Source organism: Scyliorhinus canicula, chromosome 14 (genome assembly GCF_902713615.1).
Source record: "Scyliorhinus canicula chromosome 14, sScyCan1.1, whole genome shotgun sequence".
Lineage (NCBI taxonomy): Eukaryota > Metazoa > Chordata > Chondrichthyes > Carcharhiniformes > Scyliorhinidae > Scyliorhinus > Scyliorhinus canicula.
The window spans coordinates 61,612,002-61,638,852 of NC_052159.1; the positions used below are offsets into that span (position 1 = coordinate 61,612,002).

Here is a 26,851-nt window from a genome sequence, read left to right on the forward strand (position 1 = left end):
CTCGGGATTAGCGCCCTACTCACCACGAAAAAGTCAATCTGCGAGTACACTTTGTGGACATGGGAGAAGAAAGAAAACTCCTTCGCCCTTGGCTGAGCAAATCTCCATGGGTCCATTCCCCCCATCTGGTCCATGAACCCACTCAGGACCTTGGCTGCTGCCGGCATCTTACCCGATCGAGACCCACACCGGTCCAGTGCCGGGTCCAGGACCGTGTTAAAGTCTCCCCCCATTACCAGGCTGCATGTCTCCAGATCCGGAATTTTACTGAACATTCGCTTCATAAAGTCCGTATCGTCCCAATTCGGGGCATACACGTTCACTAGCACCACCCGGGCCCCCTGCAGCTTGCCACTCAGCATAATATATCTACCCCCTTTTTCTGCCACAATACCCCCACCTCAAATACCACCCGTTTGCTCACCAAGATTGCGACCCCCCTGGTCTTTGCATCCATCCCTTCCTCAGCCTAGTTTGATCAGCAAGTTTCAGATTAATTTCTTGTAGCATGGCTACGTCTGCCTTTAGCCCCTTCAAGTGCGAGAACACACGGGCCCTCTTGACCGGCCCATTCAGGCCCCTCACGTTCCACGTGATCAGCCTGGTCGGAGGGTTAATTACCGCCCCCTCTACCGACTAACCATCCCCTTTTTTAGGCCAGCCACGTGTCTGCGGCTCCTGTACACTCCAGCCCCCCAGCCGGAGGCTCCCCATCCCGACTCTCCCTTTGACTCCGAAAGTTGCTTCCCCAACAGCCAGCAAAGCAGCATCTGTCCCTCCCACCCCCTCGATCGCCCTCTCCCAAGTCAAGCATCCGCTTAACCCCACTTCCCCCCCATTTCTCTCTCGTAAGTCAGCTCACTCATGCTGACCCCGGCCGCTCCCGCCTCTACCTCCAATCCCACTGTTGACTCCCTCTATGGTTTCTAACCTCCCCCCGCCCCCCACCCAAGTGAGGGAGAGAGAGCCCCCCCACTTATTCCCGTCAGTCAAGAGAGAAAAGCTCAAACAAACAAACAAACTCCGGGTGCTATCCCCAACGATGAGCAACTCTTCCCCCCCCCCCCCCCCCCCCGCAAACTGCTCTCGCTGTCCGGCCCATCCCCACTGCCTGTGACGCAGCTCTATACAAACAGCAAACAGACCCAGAACCTCGAGGGCCCAGAACAAAGGGGCAAAAAAGAAAAGAAAACACGCGGGAAAACCAACATAACACCGCCCCCACCAGCCCCCACTGCCCCACCGGGGTGCCCCAACAACATACAGCAGTCCATTAATTCAAGTCCAACTTCTCGTTCTTAATAAAAGTCCACGCCTCATCCGGCGTATCTAAATAATGGTGCCGGTCCTGGTACGTGACCCACAGTCTCGCCGGTTGTAGCAGCCCGAACTTCACCCCTTTGCTGTGGAGGACCGCCTTGGCTCGGTTGACTCCCGCAGGCCTCTTAGCCAGCTCTGCACCCCAGTCCTGGTAAATACGGATCTCCCACTTACTGCTTCGCTCCTTCTTTGCCCATCGCAGGCCATACTCCTTGTCGGTGAAGCAGTGGAACCTTACCACCATAGCTCTCGGCAGCTCGTTCGCCTTCGGCTTCCTTGCCAGGACTCTGTGCACCCCGTCCAGCTCCAGGGGCCGTGAGAAGGCTCCCGCACCCATCAGCGTTCCCAGCATCGTGGTCACATATGCACCCACATCCGACCCCTCCGCGTCTTCAGGGAGACCCAGAATCCGCCGGTTCTGCCTCCTCGACCTATTTTCAAGGTCTTCCAGCTTTTCCTGCCATCTCTTATGCAGGGCCTCATGCGCCAACACTCTAACCGCCAGGCCCAAAATCTCTGATGCGCAATCAATAAACTACTGAAACGAGGATGTAGTCCAAATTGAAGGCTTTAATCAACAAGATGTTTCCCCAGCAGCTCGAGTACAGAAAAGGCAGGCTGCTGGGAAACACGGGCTCTTATACTCCGCCTCACTGGGCGGAGCTACCTTACACTCCGACCAATGAAATACAAACCATTGGGCCAATGAGCAGCGAGCCTTCTCCACCAATGGTGGCTCAGCACTCCCAGGTACCGTAGTAACTCCAGTCATACTACCACAATATCGTCCTCATTGTCAGAGGCCTTTTGCTGCACCTCCTTGATCGACGTCCCCTGCATCTTCTGTGTCTCCACCAACCTTTCAATAGAAGCCTTCATAGGTGCCAGCGTCTCCGCTTTTAGCTCAGTGAAGCAGCTCCTAAGAAACTCCTGTTGCTCCAGTGACCACTGGGCCCACGCTGCCTGATTTTGCTGATTATGTTGACAGCATGGTCAGTGACCCCTTCTATCACTTTGTTGATGATCCAGGCAAGACTGATGGTGTGGTAATTGGCCTGGTTGGATTTTTACTGCTTTTGGTGGATGGGACATACCCCCGGCCGCCATCTTGCTTTTTCGCATCCGTTCTCCTCTCTCCTCCAAAGCCGCTTTTTTGATTGCTCCGCTCCTGGTCCACTCCATACAGCGCTGGGGGACCCTCACTGTTTCCTTCCCACACCGGGAATCATCGTCCAAGTGCCGCTGGAGCTCCGTACAAGGGCCCAAAAGTCTGTTCTCAGTGGGAGCTGCCGACCGTGCGACCTACCTAGGCATAGCCGCAACCAGATGTCTAAGTTCTTGTACCCCGGTGCAGTGCAAAGAATTCAAACTGTTAGTGCGTATGCTCGCCATCGGCTCCTTGTACAATCGCAGTACCCACGCCACGAACCTCTGCCCAATTGCAAATCTCTCCAATACCGTCATCAAGTCACCCCACTCTGCCCAATCAAATGACTTTGCTGGGTCCAGTGCCACCACCACCTTCAACTTATTTCCCTCCGCTGGAGACAGGATCACATTCAGCAACCTCCTCACGTTCGAGAACAACTGCCTTCCCTTCACAAAGCCCATCTAGTCCCCCCTCCCCCCCAATCACCTTCGGGAGACCTCCCACCAGCCTTACCACCAGCACCTTTGCCAATATCTTGACATCTGCATTAAGTAGGGATATGGGCCTATACAACCCACACTCCACTGGGTCCTTATCATTCTTTAGCAGCAGCAAAATCGAAGCCTGCCCCATCTTCTACCTATCGCATCCTCAAACATTCCCACCATCAGTGGTGCCAGCTTTTCCTTAAATTTCTTACAGAATTCAACTGGGAATCCGTCAGGCCCCGCCGTCTTCCCTGCCTGCATCTTCCCAACGCCTCCTTCACCTCCTGCTCCCCCAAGCCTGCTTTATCCTCACTCCTCCCCAGTGGCTCCCACCTATATAGCTTCTTATAAAACTCTTCAAATATGTTATTGATCTGTTCCAGGTGCTGCCACCAACTTCCTCATCTTGTGCCGCACCTGGACTATCTCCCTTGCCGTCGCCTCCCTCCGGAGCTGGCCGGTCAACATATTCCCTACCTTCTCCCTGTGCTCATAGACCACCCCTCATCCTTCTCAGCTGGTGCATCGCTTTCCCTGTGGACAACTGGTCGAACCTCACCTGAAACTCTTTCCTCTTGGCCAAAAGGGCCGCGTCCGGGGCCCTGTGTACCTCCCATCCACCTTCAGAACCTCCTCCAATTTTTGCTGCTCCTCTCTCTCCTTGTCCAGCTTAACCCTGAACGAAATCACCTGCCCCTTCACCACTGCCTTCAGTGCCTCCAATACAACCAACTGCAAAACTTCTCCTATGCAATTAAACCCCACATATTCCTCAATCACCTTCCCGATCTTATCACAAAAGCACCAGTCCATTAACAATTCCATGTCCATTCTCTACCCCGGCCTACGGGCCGCCCTCTTCTCCAAAACCACATCCACCCAGTGCGGAACACTATTGCTGAATACCCGGACCTCCTAACCCCAGCCAATAACGCTTTCCCCACCATGAAAAAGATTATCCTCGCTTAGATTTATGTACTTTAGAAAAAACGAATAATCCCGTTCCCTTGGGTGCAGGAACCTCCACGGGTCCACTCCTCCCATCTCTCTCATGAGCCCAGCCAGTGCCTTCGCCCCCCCCCCCCCCCCCCCCCCCCCCCGACTGGGCCAGGGAGCGCGGCTGACACCTGTCCATCCTTGGCTCGTGTATCATATTCCAATCTCTTCCCCCTGCCCCCCCCACCCGACAATTAGCTCGTAGGTATCTGAAATCCAGAATGGCACCTAGCACCCTCTTTGCAAACCCCACATCATGCCAGTTGGGGCCATATACGCTCGCCAGTTCCACCAACCTCCCCTCTAATGCCTCCATCACTATCATGTACCTGCCCCCCGGTCTGCCACCACCGAAGGAGATATCAACTCCTTCCCACCTGACCTCACATCCTTGCTTTGCCCAACTCAGGACCTTCTCCTTGACACGAAACTTGTGAAAGTAAACTCGTTTGCCACCAATGAGCCTTGCCCTGCTCGTATTGGGAAGGTAATAGAATCATAGAATTTGCAGTGTACAAGGAGGTCATTTGGCCCATCGAGTCTGTACCGGCCCTTGGAAAGAGCATCCACCTCAGCCCACACCTCTACTGTGAGCTGGAGCTGTGAAGCAAATGTGCTACCATGCCCCCTTCCCCAACAACTCCGCCAGCGTCTTCCCAAAGTACTCAGTCAGCATCGGGCCCTCCACCCCCTCAGGCAAGTCCACAATTCATAAATTTTGCCCCCTCAACCTGTTCTCCAGGTCCTCCACCTTGACCCTGAGTCCTTTATTGGCCTCCGCCACCCTCCACAGCTCCCTCACCCATCGAGGTGAACTGGTCACTATGTTGCGACAGAGCTTCCTCCACCCCCTTCAACTTCTCTCCTTGCTACCATACCTCGACCGATGTCTTCGACACCGCCGCCTTCACTGGGGCCATCGCCTCCTCCACCCATTCCTTCATCGCAATCACCATCTCCTTTCACAGCACCTCCATGTGCTTGGTGAACTGCCTCTCGAGGTGTAGCCATCACCTTGGTCAGAGTCTCCACTGTGAGGGGCGCGGGTTCACCCAGCGATCCAGCCTCTACCATCTTTCCTGCTGCCGGGCTGACCCGTTCACTCAATGGCGAACTTTCACTTGCCCTCTTCTTCCCAGCAGCTTTTTTCTGGGTCTCAGACATTCCCACCTTCCTTATACCTTCCTGCAGCAGCTTGTTCAAAAACTGCCCCTGAAACCGGGCATTGAACTCCATTGAGCAGGAACCATCCAACGTGTGACTCTCACCTACATGCCACCACTAGAAGTCTGCATTTGGTTATTTTGAGTGCTGCAGTCACATTGCTTACCACGTATTTTCTGATGCTTGAATGAACCTTGGTGTGGTGATCCGTATGCAGGATGCCAATATTCTAGTCACTGACACTGCATTGGTGCATTTCATACCTCACTGGGATGTGGGCGTGGTTGGCAATGTCAGCACTTGTTGCCCATCCCTAATTACCCTGGGTCTGAACGCTTGAGGGGCCTTTTCAGAGGGCAGTTAACGGTCGACCGCATTGTTGTGGGTCTGGAGTCACATGTAGGCCAGGCCAGGTAAGGACGGCAGATTTCCTTCCCTAAAGGACATCAGTGAACCAGATGGGTTTTTACAGCAATCAATGATGGTTTCTCAGTCACCATTATCACGACTAGTTTGCAATTCCAGATTTTATTAATTCAATTTAAATTCCAGGTACCATGGTCAAATTTGAGTCCATTAACATTACCACAATACCACCATCAGTGGTGAAGTTAGCCTCACCTTTATGCAATTCAGCACAAGTAGTCTAAATAGGAAACATAATATTGGACTCTCCAGCTTCCCAGCCGCCCATTTCTCGGCAGCACTGCCGGTGGGATTCTCTAGTCCTGTCGCTATCAATGGGATTTTCCATTGAAACCACCCATGCCACTAGGAAACCTGTGGGTGGGGGTGCTCTGCCGGTGGAACCAGAGAACCCCACCGGCAGTGAACAACTGGAGAATTCTGGCCATAAAGTAAGCTCAAGTGTGGAGAACCCAGATGCCCAATTAACCTTTAACCTCCCACACTTGTGTAATATTGATAGGCCAATGTTGATGATACTCGGGTATTCTGATGTTAATGTATAGTTCTGACTTTGTTCATTAATGTCTGTGTGTGGTGTGTTAAAAACTAAAAACTCATATTTTGTTTCAGTTGCAGAGAATTAGAAAGAGATCCACGAGTGTCCAACAGACGTCCCTTTGCAGATCACTCTGTCAGTGAGGAGATGGAAGATGTCTCAGGAATATTGCAATGCTCAGCAAATGTTCTCGGTAGAGCTGTTTTGTTACACTATCTGTTACTTAAAGCGACTGTTTTAGCTTACAAAAGAATCCTGTAAGTCAGAAATTGCATGGGTGCCATTTTGGTTTTATTCAACAAGGTGGATGAAGCTCAGGTTTGATTTCCAGTAGTAACTATTGTTATGATCCCAGACCAGTCCCCCAAATTGTGTTGCAGTTCCAGACAGCCCCTCCAAATTTGTTACAATCTAATTAGGGACTAGTAACTTTTAAAAAAAGATGGAATTGAAATCCCAGTTACTTACTAAGAGAATAAAACCACAAGATTCCAAGGGTTTAAACAAACAGAAGAACTTTTACTGGCAAAAGTCAGCAAGGCAAATCTGCTTTATATAATGATTACCTGCTTTATAGAATTGATTTTTTTCATTCTTTCATGGGATATGGGTGTGCCTGGCAAGACCAACATTTGTTGGCCACCCCTAATTGTCCTGGAACTGAATGACTTGCAAGGCCATTTAAGAGTCAACCATATTGCTGTGTGTCCGGACTCACGTCGGGCAGACCAGGTAAGGGTGGCAGATTTCATTGTTTAAAGTACATTAATGAACCAGATGGCTTTTTACAAAAATCATTGACAGTTTCATGGTTATCATTATTGAGTCTTATTTTAATTTCCAGATTTATTAACCGCATTTAAATTCCAGCAGTTGCTGTGGTAGGATTTGAAACTGTGACCCCCAAGAGCATTAGCCTTGGCCCCTGGATTATTAGTCCAGTGACATTATCACTACGTCACAGTGAAGTGTAAGTTCTCAGTTGTTGGCAAACTGAAAAATACAGCGAACACCTCTTATGATCATAGTTAACTTGTGGATGAATTAGATTTTCTAAAAATTAGGTTTTATAACTAATGGAGGGAAGCAAAAAGGAAAATGAAACTGAGCAAACACAAGGAAGCCTGTCTTGATTAAAAATGGTTGAATAAAGACTTGACCAAGCTAAGGCTAGGCTTGGTTTCACATCTCATTCGAAAGTCACCGGGCAGGATTCTCCTTTGGCCTACACCGGAATCGGGAAAGTGGTTGGGCGGAGAATAGGTTCCAACGCCAAAATTGCGGGAGCGTTGATTTCTCAACAAATCGAAATTCTCCGTCTCCTTGACAGCGGGGTCAATGCGTTCCAGAACACAGGTACAATAAACGCTGTTGGCATTGCATTAGCGGGCCTGACATGGTGTCCTCCGGGGCCTCCGCGATTCTCCGCCTTCAATGGGCCGATGTCCTGATGGTCTTCACTTGTGCTTTAAAAATCATGAAACCGGCGTCATGGCTGATGAGGGAGAGAGAAGAGGAAAAGGAGAGGCGTGACCGTGGGCTGCTGGGCCGCACACTGGCGGGGGCTGGGGGGTGGCTAGGGCAGGGTGGGGGGGGGGGCTGGGGGGTGGCTAGGGCAGGGTGGGGGGTGGCTAGGGCGGGGGGGGCTAGGGCTGAGTGGGGTGATAGTGGAAGAACGGGCCATGTGGATGGGGTGACCCCCCCATGGGACTGGGGCAGTGTCCGGGGACGGACTGCCATTACCTCAGCCTACAAGGCAGCCATCTTGCTGCACACAACACTGACCACCCACCTTGGCCTTAGTCCTGCGGGGTGACACCGGCCTTATGGGTGACCCCGACTCTGCACCACACCCTCCACCATACCTCCCACCCACCCGGTCACCACCCACAATGGGGCATCAGACGACCCACCCAAGGACAATGCCCACTGTAGTCCCAACACCGAACAAGTGCTGTGGAGCGTACTGCTGGCAACCCCTAGCAGCAGGGATGGGCGCCAAGGCCCCCACAGTGCCGGCTACCGACGGGGCCTGAGATGTGGAGAAGAGGGTGGGAGGGGGATATAGAGGGGCAGAGTCCGCAGTGCCAACAGGGGCACCACATAGTCCATTGGACCTGGTTGGGCACGGGTGTATGCACCATGGCATCCTTTCGCCCCCTCGCAGATGAGGTGGAGTTGCTCAAGGAGGAAGAAGCTACAGCAGCGGAGCGTGCAGCAGAATAACAAGAGCAGCCGCTGAGGATGCAGAGCTGGCTGCCTAACAGAACGAGGAGGAGGAGGTGCAAAGGAGGCGCCGCATGAGGCCTCAAGTGTACTGGCAGCGCCTGTCATTTGAGGACCTGCCGGACCGGATATGCCGTCGAACACTCCGGCTGAACAGGGAGACTGTGATCCAGATCATGGCGCACCTGGCACCACTGATGAATGGGGGAGGACACCTGGTTGCTGTCAAGGGGTCCTTCCAGGCGCCGAGTGAAACCTATGCGCCTGGTAGGCACAATACATCCATTTCAATGTGGACTGAGCCTACCAGGATGGCTGGGCAGCAGTGTTTGCCACCATCCCCAACATGCCCCAGGTCCAGGTGGTGATCGACGGGATATATGAGCACCTGCAGACTACAGGGCGTTCTACATGAACTGAAAGGGGTACCGCTCGATTAATGTGCAGCTGATATGTGACCATCAGCTGCGTATCATGCATGTCTGCACCCGATACCCGGACAGCGTGCATGATGCCTTCATACTGGCACACTTGACTAATCCTGGCCTCTTCAAGACCCCCCACCCAGCTGGGGAGTTGGCAACTGGGTGTCAGGAGTTATCCGTTGCGGTTGTGGCTGATGACGCCAACTAGAGGCCACATGCCGACGTGGAGATCTACAATGACGCCCATGCAGCGACCAGGGCTGTGATCGAGCCGTCTTCGGCATTGTGAATATGCGGTTCAGATGCCTGGACTACTCTGGAGAGGCTCTCAAGTATGTCGCTGAGAGCTTCGCCTGCATCGTGGTGGCCTGCTGCATCCTCCACAACATCACGCAGCACAGGGGCGATGTGCTGGAGGGGGCGGATAAACACCAGGCCCCATCCGACGAGAAGGATGTGGGGGAGGGCGAGGATAGACAGGATATGGAGCCCAGGCAGGCACGAGAAGCTGCACAATGTGAGCTCCAGGGCCAACATGCATGGGAAGCTCTGATTGCTTCCAGGCTCACCGACTGGAGGGGGGGGGAAGAGTCTGGTCAGGGGCACGGACACCCCATCACACCCCTGCACCCTCTCACCCTGGCTACTACCCCTCCTGCAGCCCTCTCCGTGATACATACCTACCGCACTACGGGGGTGTGGGCCCTGGGTTGGCAGTAACAGTGGGTGTAGTCCATGGGATGGAGGATGATGGCAACCCATTCTGGGAAGAGCTCCCCCCTATCTGTGGTGACCAGGCCTGGATGGGCTGGCTGCTTCTCTGTTGTCCCAGGGCGTGATGCTGCCCTGTTCTGCCCACAGCTCAGCAGATGCACCAGGAACAGGAACTGTGGTGTCCGAGGTTCTGCAGTGTTCGGCACCTCGCTTGTGGGAGTCACCGGCAAGGCCCTCGTCACCTTCCCCTCCCTCGGGATGCCCAATGGCCCTTGGGCTACTCAATGGGACGGGGGTGTGAGGGGTGCTCTCTCCTGAAGCACCTCCGCCACCTGGAGCTGCCAGTCCTGGAGTCGCACCCTGGTCTCGACTAGGGTCTGCATGCTCACAGCCATGGCGCACAGGAAGTGGACCATCTCCGTCTGGGACTGTGCCACATCACGCTGTGACTGTGCCAGCACCTTCTGGGCCTCTGCCACATCAGCCAGTAACTGCGCCATCTCCCTCTGGGACTGGGCCACCTCTCTCTGTGTCTGCGTCATGTTGGCCAGTGGCTGGGCAATGGCGCCGACATTCTCAGCCATGGTCCGCTGTGACTGGGCCACGTTCAGGAGTGCCATAGCAATTTCCAGAGTGTTCTGGCACATGGCTGCCTGTGAGAAGGCACTGGGAGGGTAGGGTTGAGAGTGGGGGTGAGGGTAGTGTGGGGGTGAGCGTGTGGATCAGGGTGAGTGTGGTGTGGGGTGGTGTGGGGGGGCTTGACACCCGTGTTACGGGAACCACAACTCAGCAGGGTCTCACTTCCTCGCCCATGGCCGACCTCCACCCCAACGATTTTCCTTTCTTCTGGCTCCCCGACTGTCATGTTAGGTACGCTGGTCTAACACTGGCTGCAACTGGATGCAGCTTAGATCAAAAAGATACTCCAGACCTTGAAGTTAGTTCAATCAGGTTTATTGAGGGCACAGTTAGCACAGTTCTCTGTGAGTTCGACTCTCTGCTAACTTAAGTGTGGTTACTCTGTCTGACTGAACCAGACTAGCTCTTAGCCGCGTGGTGGAGGTGTGAGATTGTAACAACACCCTTGAATGACTCTCAGTGGAAAGAGGCGGAGTGTGAGTGCCTCATGTTTTTTGTAGTCAGATCCCACCCCTGAGTGTCCTGGCTGCTTCTTGGTCATGTCCTCTTCTCTGTGTCCATTAGCTGCTTGTCTGTGCCTGTCTGTATATCATTATGTGTGTGTCTGCATATCATGACACCGACCACGGCCAGGACCCGCTGCTTTGCCACGGTGAAGGGTCGCATGTCCAACGGTCCCCCTCCAGTTTTCTCCCGATCCCGGTGGTTATGGCCGGCCTTCTTCTAGGGGTGGGGATACAGAAAACAACAGTGTTAGACTGTCCAACACATGCAGCCCAGGGTGTGGGCAGCTGGACGTCTCAGTGGCCAGGGCTCCCAGCCATGGCGTCAGTATGGCTGCTGGTATGTGGTGCAGCATGGGGGTTCAGTCGCTCTCCTGGGGGGGGGGGGGTTTAATGGGTGTGTCCGAGGGGTACAGTGTTGCCTACTCACCCTGGCCACCCTGAGGAGGTTGTGCAGTTTTTTCCTGCTCTGCTGGCCGGTCTGGATGGTGTTACTCATGGCGCTGACCGCCTCTGCCACCTGTGCCCAAGCACGGCGAACGGCAGTGGCTTCCAGCCTCCTTCCTGAGCCAGGGTACATCATATCTATCCAGGCATCGTGCCAGGGGAATTCAAATATTGTCCCACAATCTCTAATATTGTTCTCCACAAAATAAATCTAATGCCCTTCCGAACTCTCTTCGTAGCAACCTCAAATTGATGGTTCTGCATTACTGACTCCCAGAGTGAAGAGGGAAAAACTATTTCTCCTCGCAAAATATTTCAAAATTTTAGAAACGTCTACAGAATCTTAACATTCTCAGAGTCTGTGGAAATAAAGCCAATGCCTCAGATCTCTACATCTAATTATAATTTTTCATTTATAGGCGAACCAGAATGGTATTATATTGTTTGCTATTTATGGCCCGATTGTGCTTTCAATAATGAGGAGATCAAACTTGCACTCAATACTATAATTGTCACTTAGCTATTGTCTTATATAAATTCATCATTACCTCTTTACTCTTGTACCCTGTATAAAAAATCAAAATGATGGTTATTTTAATGGCTTAACCTAACTTTGGAAAAATTTGAAAAATAAAGCGATTGAAAAATTGAAAAAAACTAAGGGCTGGGTTCTCCGATTTTGAGGCTAAGTCCGGAGGAAGTGTATAATTGTATGATGCTCCGCCAGGTGGGGGGCTAGCAGCCACACCACATAAACCCCTGGCGGTCTCGACAGAGACGGCCGAGAATTGCTGGGTTCCTGGCCACTCTTGCACACGGCAACAACCTGCAGCAGTCGTGCCATACAACATGGCGCCGGCCATGCGCGGATCCGGCCTGCCTGATGGTACCCCCTGGAACCTATTTCGCTACACCTGGACCACCACCCAAGAGTCCTTCCAGCCCCCACTAAAGCCCCCCTGGCCAGTGTAACGGCCTCCCCCCCGACTGTGGAGGCGTTGGACAAAACCTCAGAGCACACGTGTCCCACGCTGTCAGGACGTCGGCCCATCGGGGGCAGAGCTTCAGGGGAGGGCCTTCAGGTGATGTCCTGTGGCCGTCCAATGTCGTGCGGCATACTCACCTATGATGCCATTTTGGAGGGGGCGGAGCATCTGAAAACAGGAGCCGCCCCTGATTTTGGCGTCAAAAAAGATTCTCTGACCGATTGCTGGATACTGTTCTCCCATTTACAACTCCGTGTTTGCCTGGCCTACTGCAAAATAAGCTCCTTGTCCAAGCACCTGTGGAATCTCACCACCATTGCCCTTGGGGGTCCCCCACTAGCAGCTTCCTCGCGAGCGCTCTATGAGTCCTGTCCACCTCCAAGGGTGGGAAGAATGTTCCAACCCCGAGCAACTTCTTGAACATGCCCGCTATGTATGCCCCAGTGTCCACTCCTTCGGACTCCTCCAGGAGACCGACGATTCTCAGGTTCTGCAGCGGGACCTATTCTCTAGGTCCTCCACCTTCTCCAGGAGCCTTTTCTGCTGGTCTCTCAACATCCCCACTTCCAACTCCACTGCTGTTTGATATTCCTCCTGCTCAGCCAGTGCCTTCTCTACTTTCTGGATCGCCCGATCTTGGGCATCCAGTCTGAGCTCCAGCCGCGCAATTGATTCTTTAATCGAGTCCAAGCATTCCTGCTTCTGCTTGACGAAGCCCTCCTGGATAAATTGCATCAGCTGCTCCGTTGACCGCTGGGTCAACAAGCCAGGACTCCGGTCATCCGCCATGCTATCCCCGCTGCAGCTTCAGCCCAAGCGTTCTCTGTTCGTCTGTTGCTTCCTTTGTGAGCATGTCTAGTCTGCCTCTCCATGCACCAATATGGGAATCCAATCAACTATTGGCTCTACCATCAATTTTCCAAATCAAGTCTGGTAAAAAATCGGGGGAAAGGTCCAAAGGTCCGACCCGAGCGGGAGCCACCAAATGTGTCGACCTACTCCTTCATAGCCGCCACTGGAAGTCAACAATTTAAAATTCTATGTGAAATGAATTTGTGCAGCGCAAATGTGAGGACGCATATAGTTTAACATCAATCTCACTAAAAGAGTTCAGAGTATTAATGGAAAGTGGAAAGATTTGCATGGGTGAAGTTTGGGCTGTTTTAGAGGTAGCAGTTAATTAAGTGACAACGTTGGACCAATACCTGAAATGAAAAAAATGAAAATCGCTTATTGACACGAGTAGGCTTCAATGAAGTACCTACACAGGCTTTGAGGTAAAGTATGGCTGGCTATGTCTGGAGGTCCAGTGGTGCAGTGGGTATTCCTCTTGCCTCTGAGCCGGTAGCTCCGGGTTTGTGTCCAACCCCAGCCTGTCCCACAAAATTCTAGCTATGGCAAAAAGACATGAGGACATGCTTTGTCTGCCTCATGTGCATGCAGGCACAGAAAAAAATGATAGATGGTTAGATGGCTGATTATACTTTACATGGCTTGGGAGTACTTGATGCTGACGTTGTGTAATGTAAGTTAGAATACTTCACTCTCCATTGCTGACATTTGGTAAAAATTAGATCTCTCCTGGAAACATATAGATAAAAATGTATTTATGTTGTAAAGATTGAAAAGGTGTGGCACCGAGTTGTTATGCTCATCAGCTCATATGTTTTTCTGATATGTTACACAACAAAAATTGTACTATTTTGCATTTCTTGTCATTATTTAAGCTATTTGTTCTTTCCAGGCCTGAAGTTTGAAGAACTGCAAGAAAAATTTGGTGAGGAGTTGTTCTGCATTTGTTTTGAAGAAAATGAACGGGTCCTGCGGGCAGTGGGCAGTACGTTACAGGACTTCTTCGGCGGGTTTGATGCCTTACTGGAGCATGCAAGAACATCCAATAATAAACTTGATTTGTGCGAGTCCCCTTCTTTCCTTTGCAAAGATTTGACTGATGGTACTTTGATGCTTCATTACTTTTATCCACAAAAAATTGTTGGGTTTGCAATGCCTGGACTGATCAAAGCTGCAGCACAGAAGATCTATCAGAAGGAAGTTGTTGTGGAGCAAGTGTTCAATGTCCCTGAAAAGTTGTCCTCGGTTGGCACAGACCAGAGTCACTGCCTTACGTTCATTATCAAAGTATACGATGACACAACTAATGTGAAAATACTTCCACGGGGATTAACCCATTCTCCATCTGATCTGAGGATAAGCATCACCGGTTTCTGCAGAGCTTTCCCATTCCACTTCATGTTTGATCCGAGTATGCTGATCCTTCAGCTTGGAGAAGGACTCAGGAAACAACTTAAATCAGAAGCTCATAAGATTCTGAAATTTCAGAATTGCTTTGAGATAGTTTCTCCAAAGATTTGCTGCAGTTTTCAAAGGATTCTGTCAAAGGTGGCCACACCATTTGTCATTCGAGCCAAACCAGATGGAAGTGGAGTGGAAAGTCATGACAAAGTAAGTACAAGATATTGGATTTCAGCCAAGGCTGTCAAGAGAGGACAAGTTCTGAATTTGAGAGTGATGAAAAAAACGAGCTACTTGGCAATTATGAAAATGTCATGTGCACAGGCCGTGGGTTGAGCACTGGTGGGGGAGTGAACAATCTTTACAATTTTTGCTCACAAGGTCAATCTCTTGGCAACCTTAATTTCTTGTGTGCATTTGTTCTGTGTTTCACGGCTGTGTTATCTATTCGATTATTTTATTCTTTTATCAGCCCAGAGCTTGAGATGAATACTACCATTTCTCTTCTAGTCACCCTGATGTGGAGAGTTTCTATTTGAAATTCTTGGCTGCAGAGCCATGGTCTGTGCAAAAGGCATCCATAACAGGTCATATTAGTCATGCTTTCAATTTATAAACTGCATATATTCATATGCTATAGTCATTTTACATTTTTGTCATGTGGGATATTTCTCATAATTAAGTGCATAGTTATTACAATAGAAAATAAACCTTTTATTGAGGGTTAATGTAAGGATTCTTAGGGGTAGAAGAAGGCAATTAGGCCCTTCATTTTTACCGGCCTTGAATTGTAGTGTTGATTCAGTGACTTTAGCTAAACTATTTCCACAATTGGTTGTAAATTAACAGAACAATGAGCTCGCTCGCTTCACCAAATATTTCAAGGCTTGTTTATGAATATTTAAAAAAAATAAATTTAGAGTGCCCAATTCATTTTTTCCAATTAAGGGGCAATTTAGCGTGGCCAATCCATCTAACCTGCACATCTTTGGGTTGTGGGAGTGAAACCCACGCAAACACAGGGAGAATGTGCAAACTCCATACGGACAGTGACCCAGAGCCAGGATCGAACCTGGGACCTCGGCATCGTGAAACAGCAGTGCTATCCACTGCGCCACCGTGCTGCCCTTGTTTATGAATATTATTATTACATGCCCACTGCTTAGTTTGAACTTGCACAAGGGTGAGGTGCAGGGTTTTTATAGAATGTCATAAGTATGCAATCCTTAAAATCTAAAGGAAATGACAATGGTCAAATGGAAGCACGGAAAAATAATTGGAGCTTTTTTCAAAGGCACAAATGGATTTTATTGGCGAATGAAAAGACGGGGGAAAACACACCATGAAGGCAAGAAATTCATATTCAAGTGATGGAGTCACAATATTCTGGTCTCTTGTTAGATGTCTGGCAAAGTAAATATGGTTATGGTGGATGTGAGGAAGGTTGTCTTGTTTGGAAGTCCAAGACCTGACTATTATTAGGAAGAGTGGTGGAATGGTTAGCACACTAAGTCACAGCGCCAGGGACCCAGGTTCAATTCCGGCCTTGGGTGAATGTCTGTGTGGAGTTTGCACATTCTCCTCGTGTCTGCGTGGGTTTACTCCGGGTGCTCCTGTTTCCTCCCACAATCCAAAGATGTGCACGTTAGGTGGATTGGCCATGCTAAAAGATGCCTCTTAATGTCCAAAGATGTGCAGGTTAGGTGGGATTATGGGGGTGCGGGGATAGACAGGGGAGTGGTCCTGGGTAGGGTGCTCTTTCGGAGGATCAGTGCCGACTCGATGGGCCAAATGGCCTCCTTCTGTAGGGACACTATGGATTCTAGGCTGCAGTACACCAAATCACAGATGTTGGCAGCTATGCTGAATCCTGTCTTCTGTGATATGTTAGCAGCTGCAAAGTAAGACATTACAACAATACCACATGCTGGCACATGGACCAAAACTGCATACCATAAAATGTTGGTCACTCTGTGATGCAGATGACTGGGGCAAAGATACCCCTTTGAAGCAGTAGTGTTCTGCTTGGCGTGGCTGAAAAGCTGAAGTTGTGCTATTGAGTTGGCGCTTGAAAGTGCATAATCGAGAATCCAGGGGAACGGAAACTCGAGAGGTGAGATTGAAACCATGCGAGGTGGGCCATCATTGCTGCCACCCAAGTTGGAGTGACTTGTGGAGAGAATTCCAAGGCAAGATCTTCAAAGGTTCAGATTGGAATCCCTCATGGGAGAGACAAAGTTCCAACTAGATTGGTTGAATCATAGGGTAGAATTCTTTGCACTGTGCCATAATGCCGGGGCAGTACCAAGGTGCTATGGGGTAGTGTCAGGGTATTGGGGCAATGCTAGGCTCCCTGAGGCAGTGCCAGGGTTCTGGGGCAGTGCCAGGGTTTAAGGAGCAGTACCAGGGGGCAATACCAGGGTACTACCCAGGCATGTCCCTCTTCCTCTTAGGGCCTTTACTTACTGGTTCCTCCCCCGGCGAGTTCCCTTTACCTGGCTCCCATTTTCAAAAAACAGTTGTAAACCTCACTGACATGATGAGGGAGTTCTTAATGTGGAGGGTCGATACAGCAAGGCAGCCCACTAATATTTAAATATGTTGAAATGAGCTTCCCGACCTTCCTGTGCAGAACCTCGTTACGTCACCAGCGAGGGTGGGGGCAGAGAATCGGAAAACAAGATTTCACCAGCAAGAGTCACATTTTTCCAGTCTTGTGATATTTTGTGCCCACGTCATTGTTTGTGCTCACGTGAACGTGGGTGGAAAATTGTATCACTAGTGTTTACTGACATCTGGGGGGGGGGGGGGGGGGGGGGGGGGGGGGGGGGGGGGGGGAGGGGGGGGGGGAGGATCCGTGGAAGCTTCCTTGGTTGCATTTGTCATTTATTGTGCCACAGAGAAACAATTCACATGTTTCTCATATTGTTCCTGAATGTTAGAGTATAAGATAGATATTGTAAATGGTTTATCTTTCTATATAGTACAGTTTATTTTTGTTTGTTCAAATCCCATGGAATCTTGTAGTATTATTTATTTTGCAAGTGTCTTGGAATTCAAACTTTGTCTACATGAAACAAAACGTTATTGGTGCTTAATTGGTTCACAGAAGGCTTTGAATACGATTTGATTATTTTTTTCCAGCAGTTTAGAAGATAAAAATTAATTAAACATAACACACGTTCATCCTGACTTCTTAACCTCTTGGCCTTGCAGTCTCACAGTTGAATTGAATTTGAAAAATGGTGTGATTATTGTCCTCTGTTACATTATTGAATTCTTGTTTTTGACAGGTCCTTTCGATTTAGAATGAAAGCTGCAGTGAAGGAGCAGTTTATAACCTTTTAAAATTCTATTAATATGAGATGGTCAGCTAACTTAGCAAAATTACAGAGGAGATTGCTTTTGGACTCTTGAAAAGGAGTGTTCTGAGCACACGGATGCTAGATAACAAGATACTTTCAGCCATCCATTTAACAATTGGGATGAAATGCAAGTGTTGCCAGTTGTTCCATTGGCCTTCACAAAACCAAGCAGCATGGCATCATTTGTATCTGCCAAAAAGCAGCACCATTATTCAAAAATATCTATTTGTGCTTACAAAATGTTGTTTAATGTACAAAAGAGTCCCAACCGTTTCTAAGTCTGACCTTGCATCTATTTCCTCTCTCCTTATATATGACTGTGTCCACAGACATCTTAGTCATATTGCTTTATTGATTTACTGAATTTAAACTATGGAGTAACTATGGCTTTTGTACAATCCCAGCCGACCACACCAAACAGCCTGTCCATTGTGGAGCTGGAGGGGATGGTGATAAAAAGAGATCTGAGTCACTTTGAGTTCTGATTTAAATGGAATAAGTGAGCTGAGAACACCCAAATAGTATGCCAGTGCAGCTCTCCACAACTAGAGGTCAAGGAGTAATGGATGGGGTGGAGGTGGATGGGGAAGAGGGAAGAGTGGGGACGGTGTGGTTGAGACTGCAGAGGGAGTGGAAGTCTGGGACAGCAGTGACCTAAATTATTTTTGACTGAGCACTTCTTTAGTAACTGAAGTATCTACCATCCACAAGCCACATTTGAGATTTGAGAAGTTTGTTGGGATACTGTCCACTTGTCTGGATGAGTGCAGCTCCCAACAACACTCAAGAAGCGTGACACCATCCAGGAAAAAAGCAGCCCGCTTGATCAACACCCAACTAGCACCTTAAGCGTTCACTTCCTCCATCACAGGTGTACATGTCTGCGATGTGTACCATCAATGCAAAGCCTCATTCAACTGCACCCTCCAAACCTGTGACCTCTACCGCCAAGAAGGACAAGGGCAGCAGATGTCTGGGAACATCATCACCTGCAAGTTTCCTTTCAAGTCACACACAATCCTCATTTAGAACTGCATGGAAATCCTTCACTGTCACTGGGTCAAGAACCTGTTTCTTCCCTAACAGCACTATAGGTGTACCTACATAAGATGGTCTGCAGCGGCTCACCACCACCTCCTTGAAGGCAATTTAGGATGGGTAACAAACGCTGGCCTTGGCAGTGGCACTCACTTTCTACAAATTTATATTAATAAACCTGAGCTGTGATGCAATTTGCAGATTGGAACTCTGAAATCTTGGGACCCAGTTGCCTCAGTGACATATAGATAAAAGTATGCCATTCTTCTTTTGACTTCTCCTATTTTACTTAGGTTGCCAGAATGCTGGTTGATCACTCATCTCCATCTAACCCTGTCAGTCACCCATTCATCTTCCAATCCTGCTGTGTGTTTAGGTTTCTTGCCATTGCAGCTTTGTATATGGGTTTAGACCTTTCCCTTCTCTTTCTTCCTGGCTCTAACACTCACCTCACTACACTGCCTCACTCTCTCTGCAACAGGTGACCATAGCATTTCAGTCTGTTCTTAGTTACGGTTTTTTGATCCTCCCACCGTCTTCACCGATCTTCAGGTGTGTAAATTCCTGATTTTGCCCTTTCTCTTTACTCCAGACATTTGTCTCAGCAGCCATGTCTTATTAGTTTCCAATCATTGTTCTTTCTTCTTGGTGTTGCCCAAGATTTTGCACTTTAGACAAGGCTGGTCTCATGATTTCTTGTACCTTCTTTCTTGCAGTTTCAACTATACATTTCTCTCACATAACACTCCACTGCACTTCTTCCAATGGCTCCAACCAGACCTAATCTGTTGATTCATTTCCATGTTTGTTCTTTCAACTTCTGCTACTACTGACCCCAGCTAATTAAGACTACTCATTTCCTCCAATTGTTTATCCAAATTTTTTATATCTTCACTCTGATCCTTTTCTCTGGGCTCAAACTGATATTCCATATATTGAGTCTTTGGTCATCTTCATAACCTCTGTCTTCCAGTGCTTTTCTCCAGATACTCAGTTATATTCTCATCATTCCCACCAATGCTCAATGTCATTTTCAAACATCATTGACCATGGCACTTTCTGTTTCACTTGCTCAGTTCCAATATCCATGGCAATCAATAAGAGGAAGGGACTCCTTGGTGCATTCCAATTTTATCTTCAAAACTCTCACTCTCCCCCACACCCCTTCTTATTCTTGTCTGGCGCTCCTTGTACATGTCCTGAAATAGTCATCATCAAGGAATAAAAGAAATGAAGGAACTGTTGAAGAACTGGAAATAATCAGGGCTGAACAAAGGTAGAAATTAGTGCAAAAAGGAATGAGAAGAAAATGATTGCTGGGGACAGATCACTGACCATGGAATATACATATGAAAGTCTGGATACCAAAGAGGGGCAAAAAGATAATTTGAGGCTAGCAGCTGCTAGAAAAAGATTGACATAGTGTGGGAAATGTACAGAGAATCGAGGATAGAGAAAGTGTGACCTTAGGGAAGGCAATGAAATCAAGGCAGAAGACGTACCAGCAAATAAGGAATGACAATTAGCATCACTCTGGAGGAGGTCAGAACAGCACTGAAAGGAATGAAAATAGCAAAACAGTACGACCGGGTGAGATACCGGTGGAACTCTGAACACGTTGAGGTGAATTTGGAATCCAGGTCCTGAACAAGCTACTCAATTTTGTTTTGATTAAGAGAGAAAGTCCCCCAGGCATGGGGGCAAAGCAATTTGGTACCAATATTCAAAGAAAAGGGGGGTATTCAAGATTGCAAAATTTACTGAGGAATTAAAGTCCTATATTCAGACTTCATGATATGGGAGACAGTCGGGGACTGAGAAAAGTTGTGGAAATCCATGAATGTCTGTTCAGATTCATGCCCAGGAGCAATACCACCAATGCGATTTTATTTTAAAACAAGTGAAGGAGAAATATTAGGAAGGTCAATGCACCATGAAAATTATATTCATTGATATAGAGAAAGCTTTTGATTGGGTGCCGAAGGAGACAATCTGGAGATATGCTAAAATTCGTGGAGTCCCTGAAAAGTGCATATGACTATGGATATACGTGCGCAGAACAGACAGAAATGTTAAATATCTGACTTTTAGATAATAGCTATAATAGAGAAATAAAAAATCACTTTGGGCCACTCACCTAGTTACTGTTGAGGCCTGTCCCTGTCATTTAAAATCTTCAACTCAAATGAGGTTTGTGTGCATGTAACTGGAGCCTGACAAGATGATGTTTTTGTTCTTATTCTTGAATGAAGAGAGCTTGCAGAGGTGGAAACTGAACAGGGTTGAGTCCCATGCTGCTAGAAATCTATTTTCTTTTCAAGTCCATTTCTGTGAAACATACATTTTCCCCCTGCTGCTCAGTCACATGGACCAATTTTCACAGTGGGAACAAATAAAGCAATTCCTTTTCATACTTTATATTTCCAATTCACCAGACCATCTTTTCTTTCACTTGTTCAAGGGGCAGGAGCTCCAAAACATCTCAGCTATTCCAGCATGGACTTGCTTTGGCTGTGTCATTCTTCTGTCTAATTTACTTCTCTTTGCCCAAAGATATTTGTATCAGGTTGGGCTTCTGTTATAACCTGCCTGCTTACCATTGGCTGGGGACTAATGACGATCCCACAATCCTATGGGAGTATGAGCTTCCCCAGTGAGGGGGGCGGAGAAATCATTAGCAGACTCCCTGCATAAATAGAGCTGGCCAGTTTGGAACCAGGAGAGAGAGAGGAGTGAGCAACAAGGGAAGTTGCTGCTGTTGCGTATATATGTTATTGTAAATAAATGTTATTTCTTTGTATCCTGAAAACTCGTGCTGGATTCTTCGCCGCCCTCACAAAACTGGCGTCGAGGGTTAAAGTGAATAGCTGTCTACACTGTTGAAGCCACCTCCCTGGATTTTTGTTGGATACAGGTTGGAAGTTGTTTTCTATTACACCATGCCTCCGTATGGACGTTTGGATGTTTTTGATGCTGCGCTGGAAAGCTGGAACCAGTACGCACAACGGATGCGTTACTATTTTCGAGCAAACAGCATCACTGAAAACGAGCGCCAGGTGGTCATATTGCTCACCGCCTGCGGCCCGCATACGTTTGGGGTGATTAGGAGCCTTACGTACCCGGCTGCGCCAGACACCAAAACGTTTGATGAACTTGTGAACTTAGTGGGGCAACATTTTAACCCAACCCCATCCACGATAGTGCAACGTTACCGGTTTAATACTGCTGAGAGGACCCCAGGAGAATCCCTTGCCGACTTTCTATCCAGGCTACGCAGGATTGCAGAGTACTGTGACTATGGTGAGACCTTGTCAGAACTGTTACGCGACCGTTTGGTTTGCGGTATTAACAATGCGGCCACCCAGAGAAAGTTGTTAGCCGAGCCAACATTGACTTTTCAACAGGCCATTGTCAGTATTGTCCCGAGAGAGCGCAGAATGAGGACTGCAGGAGCTACAGGGAATGGAGGTGCATGCCTTGGGGGCGCAACCCCTTCCGTTCGAAAACATCCCCCTGCACCCCTGCGGTACCTTGGGCAAGGTGACGTCCGGATCGACGCCAGTGGCCGTCAGACATTCCTCCCTGGAGGGAGCCTTCTCCAGAACCAATGAATGAGGAGCCATGTCCGTGCCAGACTTGTAGGCGCCGACCTCGTCGCGGACGCCGGTCCTGGGGGCGCCAGAGGCTGACTGCCTGCAACTGCATTGTGTGGCAGCTCCCCGTGTGGCCCCCATTAAAGTGACAGTACGGGTCAATGGTCACCCGCTTGAGATGGAGTTGGACACTGGCACAGCAGTCTCCGTGATCGCCCAGAGGACATTCGACCGCATCAAGCAGGGTATACAGACCCTTACCTAACTGACACACAGGCCAGGTTGGCCACCTACACGGGGGAACCATTGGACATTGCAGGAACTACGATGACCCCTGTTGTTTATGGACACCAGGAGGGGCGTTTCCCACTTATCGTGGTGCGCGGCCACGGGCCCAGCCTGTTGGGTCGAGACTGGTTGCGCCATTTCACGGTTGCAGTGGCAGCACATCCTCCAAACAGGTTCTGTAGGGTTGACTGAGTTGCTAGGATGATACCCAGATGTATTCCAGCCCGGTTTGGGGAAAATAAAAGGGGCTGTAGCCCGTATCCAAGTCGAACCAGGAGCCACGCCGCGCTATTTCCGGGCACGCCCGGTGCCTTACACCTTGCTCGACAAGGTAGAAGGGGAGCTCACTCGTTTGGAGACTTTGGGTATCACCAGGCCCGTCTGTTTCGCTGACTGGGCAGCACCAATTGTACCCGTAATGAAGCCAGATGCCACAGTTTGCTTGTGCGGCCACTATAAATTTAGTGAATATGGCTTCCCGACTCGACCCATACCCAATGCCTCGCATAGAGGATCTCTACGCAAAGCTTGCAGGCGGACCCTCGTTCACAAAATTAGATATGAGTCACGCCTACCTACAGTTGGAGCTGGACCCCGCCTCCCGGTAACGATTAATACACACCGGAGCCTGTATGAATATACACGTTTGCCCTTTGGAGTATCCTCTGCCTGCGCTATTTCTCAACGCGTTATGGAGGGCATTTTGAGAGGTTTACCGCGTGTTGCTGTTTACTTAGATGACGTTTTGATCAGAGGGACGTCGGTGCAGGAACATTTGGAAAATTTGGAGGCTGTCCTTAGACGCTTTTCGGAGGCTGGAGTCCGTTTACGTTGCACAAAGTGCGTTTTTCAGGTGAAGGAAGTAGTCTACCTGGGTTATCGGGTGGACCATGAAGATTTGCACCCCGTCGCAGAGAAGGTGCGCGCGATTCAACAGGCCCTCGCCCCGTTTCCACTATTACGTATATGGCCGCCACTTCACCATCGTGACTGATCATAAGCCTCTGCTGGGACTTTTCAGAGAGGATAAGCCAATACTGCCCATTGCTTCCGCACGGATCCAGCGCTGGGCTTTGTTGCTCGCTGCATACGAGTATTCTGTGGAGCACAAACCAGGAACCCAGATAGGGAATGCCGACGCACTGAGCCGATTGCCTTTATCGACAGGCCCCATGTCGACCCCCACGACCGGTGAGTTGGTTGCAACCCTACATTTTATGGACACCTTGCCTGTCACGGCATCACAGATCCGTGAGTGGACCCAGATGGAGCCAGTCCTGTCAAAAGTTCGGCACATAGTCCTGTATGGTGGGCAGCATACAGGACTCTCAGGCGAGTTGCGGGCATTTTCCTCCAAGCTGTCCGAATTCAGCGTGGAAGACGGCATCCTTTTGTGGGGGACACGTGTGATTGTCCAGGAAAAAGGACAGGAGCTGATACTGAGAGACTTGCACAATGGGCATCCAGGTGTGACCAAAATGAAAATGTTGGCCCGGAGTTATGTCTGGTGGCCAGGCCTCGACACCGACATTGAGAAGGTGGCCCAAAACTGCTCCATTTGCCACGAACATCAGAAGCTTCCGCCGGCCGCGCCCCTACATCACTGGGAATGGCCAGGGCGGCCTTGGGCACGCTTGCATGTGGATTTCGCCGGCCCTTTTCAAGGATCCATGTTCCTGCTATTAATCGACAGCCAGTCTAAATGGCTAGAGGTGCATAAGATGGGAGGCACAACGTCCTGCGCAACAATCGAGAAGATGCGCATGCGTTTGTCTTTCAGTACGCATGGCCTCCCTGAGGTGCTGGTCATGGACAACGGCACTCCGCTCACAAGTGAGGAGTTTGTGAGATTCATGAAGATGAACGGCATACGCCATATCCGCACTGCCCCTTACCACCCGGCTTCAAATGGGTTGGCGGAGCGTGCAGTGCAGACATTCAAACGAGGCCTAAACAAGCAGTCTTCCGGGTCGATGGACACGAGACTGGCTCGGTTTTTGTTTTCAGATAGGACCACCCCCCATGCAGTGACTGGGGTAGTTCCCGCAGAACTCCTAATGGAGACTTTGCACCCGCCTTAGCATGGTTTTCCCGGACATTGCCGCAAAAGTACGCCGCACACAAGAACGGCAGGGACATGGTTTTTCTGGGCCTCGGCCGATTCATCAGTTTACGCCTGGTGACCCAGTGTTCGTTCGGAATTTTTCTGGTGGTGCCCAATGGGTCCCTGGCGTAATCTTTCACCAAACGGGCCCTATCTCTTACCAGGTGCAAGCCCAGAGTCATCTCCAGCGCAAACATGTAGACCATGTTCGGTCCAGAGGACTATCCCTTCCAAAGATTCCCCACCCCAGGAGCTAATTTCTACAGCCACAGAGACCAGACACAATGGAAAGTGTTCCTCACAATCTTCCTCTGGTACCTCACTCAAAGCCTGCGCAGGTCGTGAGAGAACCGCGTGGAGATAAAGACGCCAAGGTGACGGAGGCAGCAGACTCTGACTCTGAGATGGAGACACAAGACACCTCAGAGGGGGAATCCTCGGGCCCACGGGCCGTGGATGTACAACCATGGCGCTGTTCATCACCTAAGCGCTGGTCTCCATCTCGTTACATGCCGCCCGATCCAGCGCCTCGTGCAAATGGTGTCCAGCCTGCGGCAAAACGAGTCCGATGCCCTCCTTCTCCAGGGTCTTGGGTGGATTCCTTGGACTTTGGGGGGGAGGGATATTATAACCTGCCTGCTTACCATTGGCTGGGGACTAATGACAATCTCACAATCCTGTGGGAGTATGAGCTTCCCCAATAAGGGGGGCGGAGAAATCATTAGCAGACTCCCTGCATAAATAGAGCTGGCCAGTTTGGAACCAGGAGAGAGAGAGAGGAGTGAGCAACAAGGGAAGTTGCTACTGTTGTATCTATATGTTATTGTAAATAAATGTTATTTCTTTGCTTCCTGAAAGCTCGTGCTGGATTCTTCGTGGCCCTCACAAAAGCTTCAGTTCCACTAGTGCAGACAATTGAATGCTCTATAATGTTGAGGTGGGGAGAGGATTTCATAACATTTACACACGTACACGGATATCACTGGCCAGTAGTCAGGGACAAGAACTCCAACTGGTCACTCCAATTGAGCTGAGATCAGCTGCAGTACCTTTGCTGCACAGGTTGAGATCAACCTATTCAGCAGTTGCCTGGGATTGAACCTGTGACCGTTTATCTGTATCGTTCAGCAACACTTCCACATGAGTAGTTAGGCAATTTCAAGTTTAGCATTTTTGATTTGAAGAAATATTTTTAAGCAATTTGAAAATTGAGCCTGCAGCTGAAAAACATGAAGGGTAATTTTCAAACGTCATCTTGGGTGGGTTTTTCCCACCAGCCCACCGCGTGTTTTTTGGCAGCGGAGGCGGCCTGCCAGCAGGATCTACCGGTACCGCCGTTGCCAACGGGATTTCCTATTGACAGCACCCCTCGTCGCCGGGAAACCCGTGTGCTGACGTGGCACCGGTAAATCCCTCCCCTTAGTTCTGAAAGCTAAAGTTGTAGTTTGCACATTACTTACAAAATAAGATTTCACTGCACCGATAACTTATCCACTTCCACTGAACAATGAATTCCTCATTTTACTCAGATCTCCGAGTAGAATTGGATGGGAACATGAAAATTCCTTCATGTTCTTCTGAAGAGTTTTATTCATTATGGAGATTGGTTATTTCCTATGCACTTGGTGATATTTATGCAACGTGGAATGAAATATATGGAAGTGAGTTAAAAAATTGTTGAAAGATTTTCCCTCTTCTATGAGGGAAAGGGGGAATGGGTATATGGGGGCAGGGGGGACATGGGGGGAAAGGGGTTATGGGGAATATGGGGGAAGGGGAATATGGAAGGGGGGATATGGGGAAGGGGGATATGGGGAAAGGGAGCAGGCAGTGGGGGGTCTCACTTGGCGCTGCGAGGTGGGCGGACATTTTGCCAGGTGGAGGGGGGGGCGTCTTTTGTGCAGTGACACCACGCGGCATCACTGACGGCAAGTGCGTCCGTGACGGGCTTTGCCGTTGCAAATAGCGTCACGCCGCTACTAGCCCATTCCAGGCCAGAGAATTCGTGGCGTTTCGGGGGGCCCGAGGCTGGAGTGATTTACGCCATTTTTGGCACCGGGTTCAGGCCATCGTGCCGATTCATGTAGAATCCCGCCCACATGTCTACATTTATCACATTTCTTTGAAATAAGCAGTAATTAACAATACAAAAAGAAATTGGATTTAACGGAAGGCTTCATGGTCAGAT

At 49.5% G+C, this 26,851-nt stretch overlaps 1 protein-coding gene across 2 annotated transcripts in view; it reads left to right on the top strand.

The window, feature by feature from the left end:
• Positions 1 to 26,851, top strand: part of gucy1a2 (guanylate cyclase 1, soluble, alpha 2) — a 292,594-nt gene that overhangs the window by 98,486 nt on the left and 167,257 nt on the right. For both annotated transcript variants that reach the window (XM_038818008.1, XM_038818009.1), the window contains exons 3-4: positions 6,157 to 6,275; positions 13,767 to 14,485. In XM_038818008.1, the coding sequence (XP_038673936.1) occupies positions 6,157 to 6,275; positions 13,767 to 14,485 (838 nt within the window). The remainder of the gene's footprint in view (positions 1 to 6,156; positions 6,276 to 13,766; positions 14,486 to 26,851) is intronic.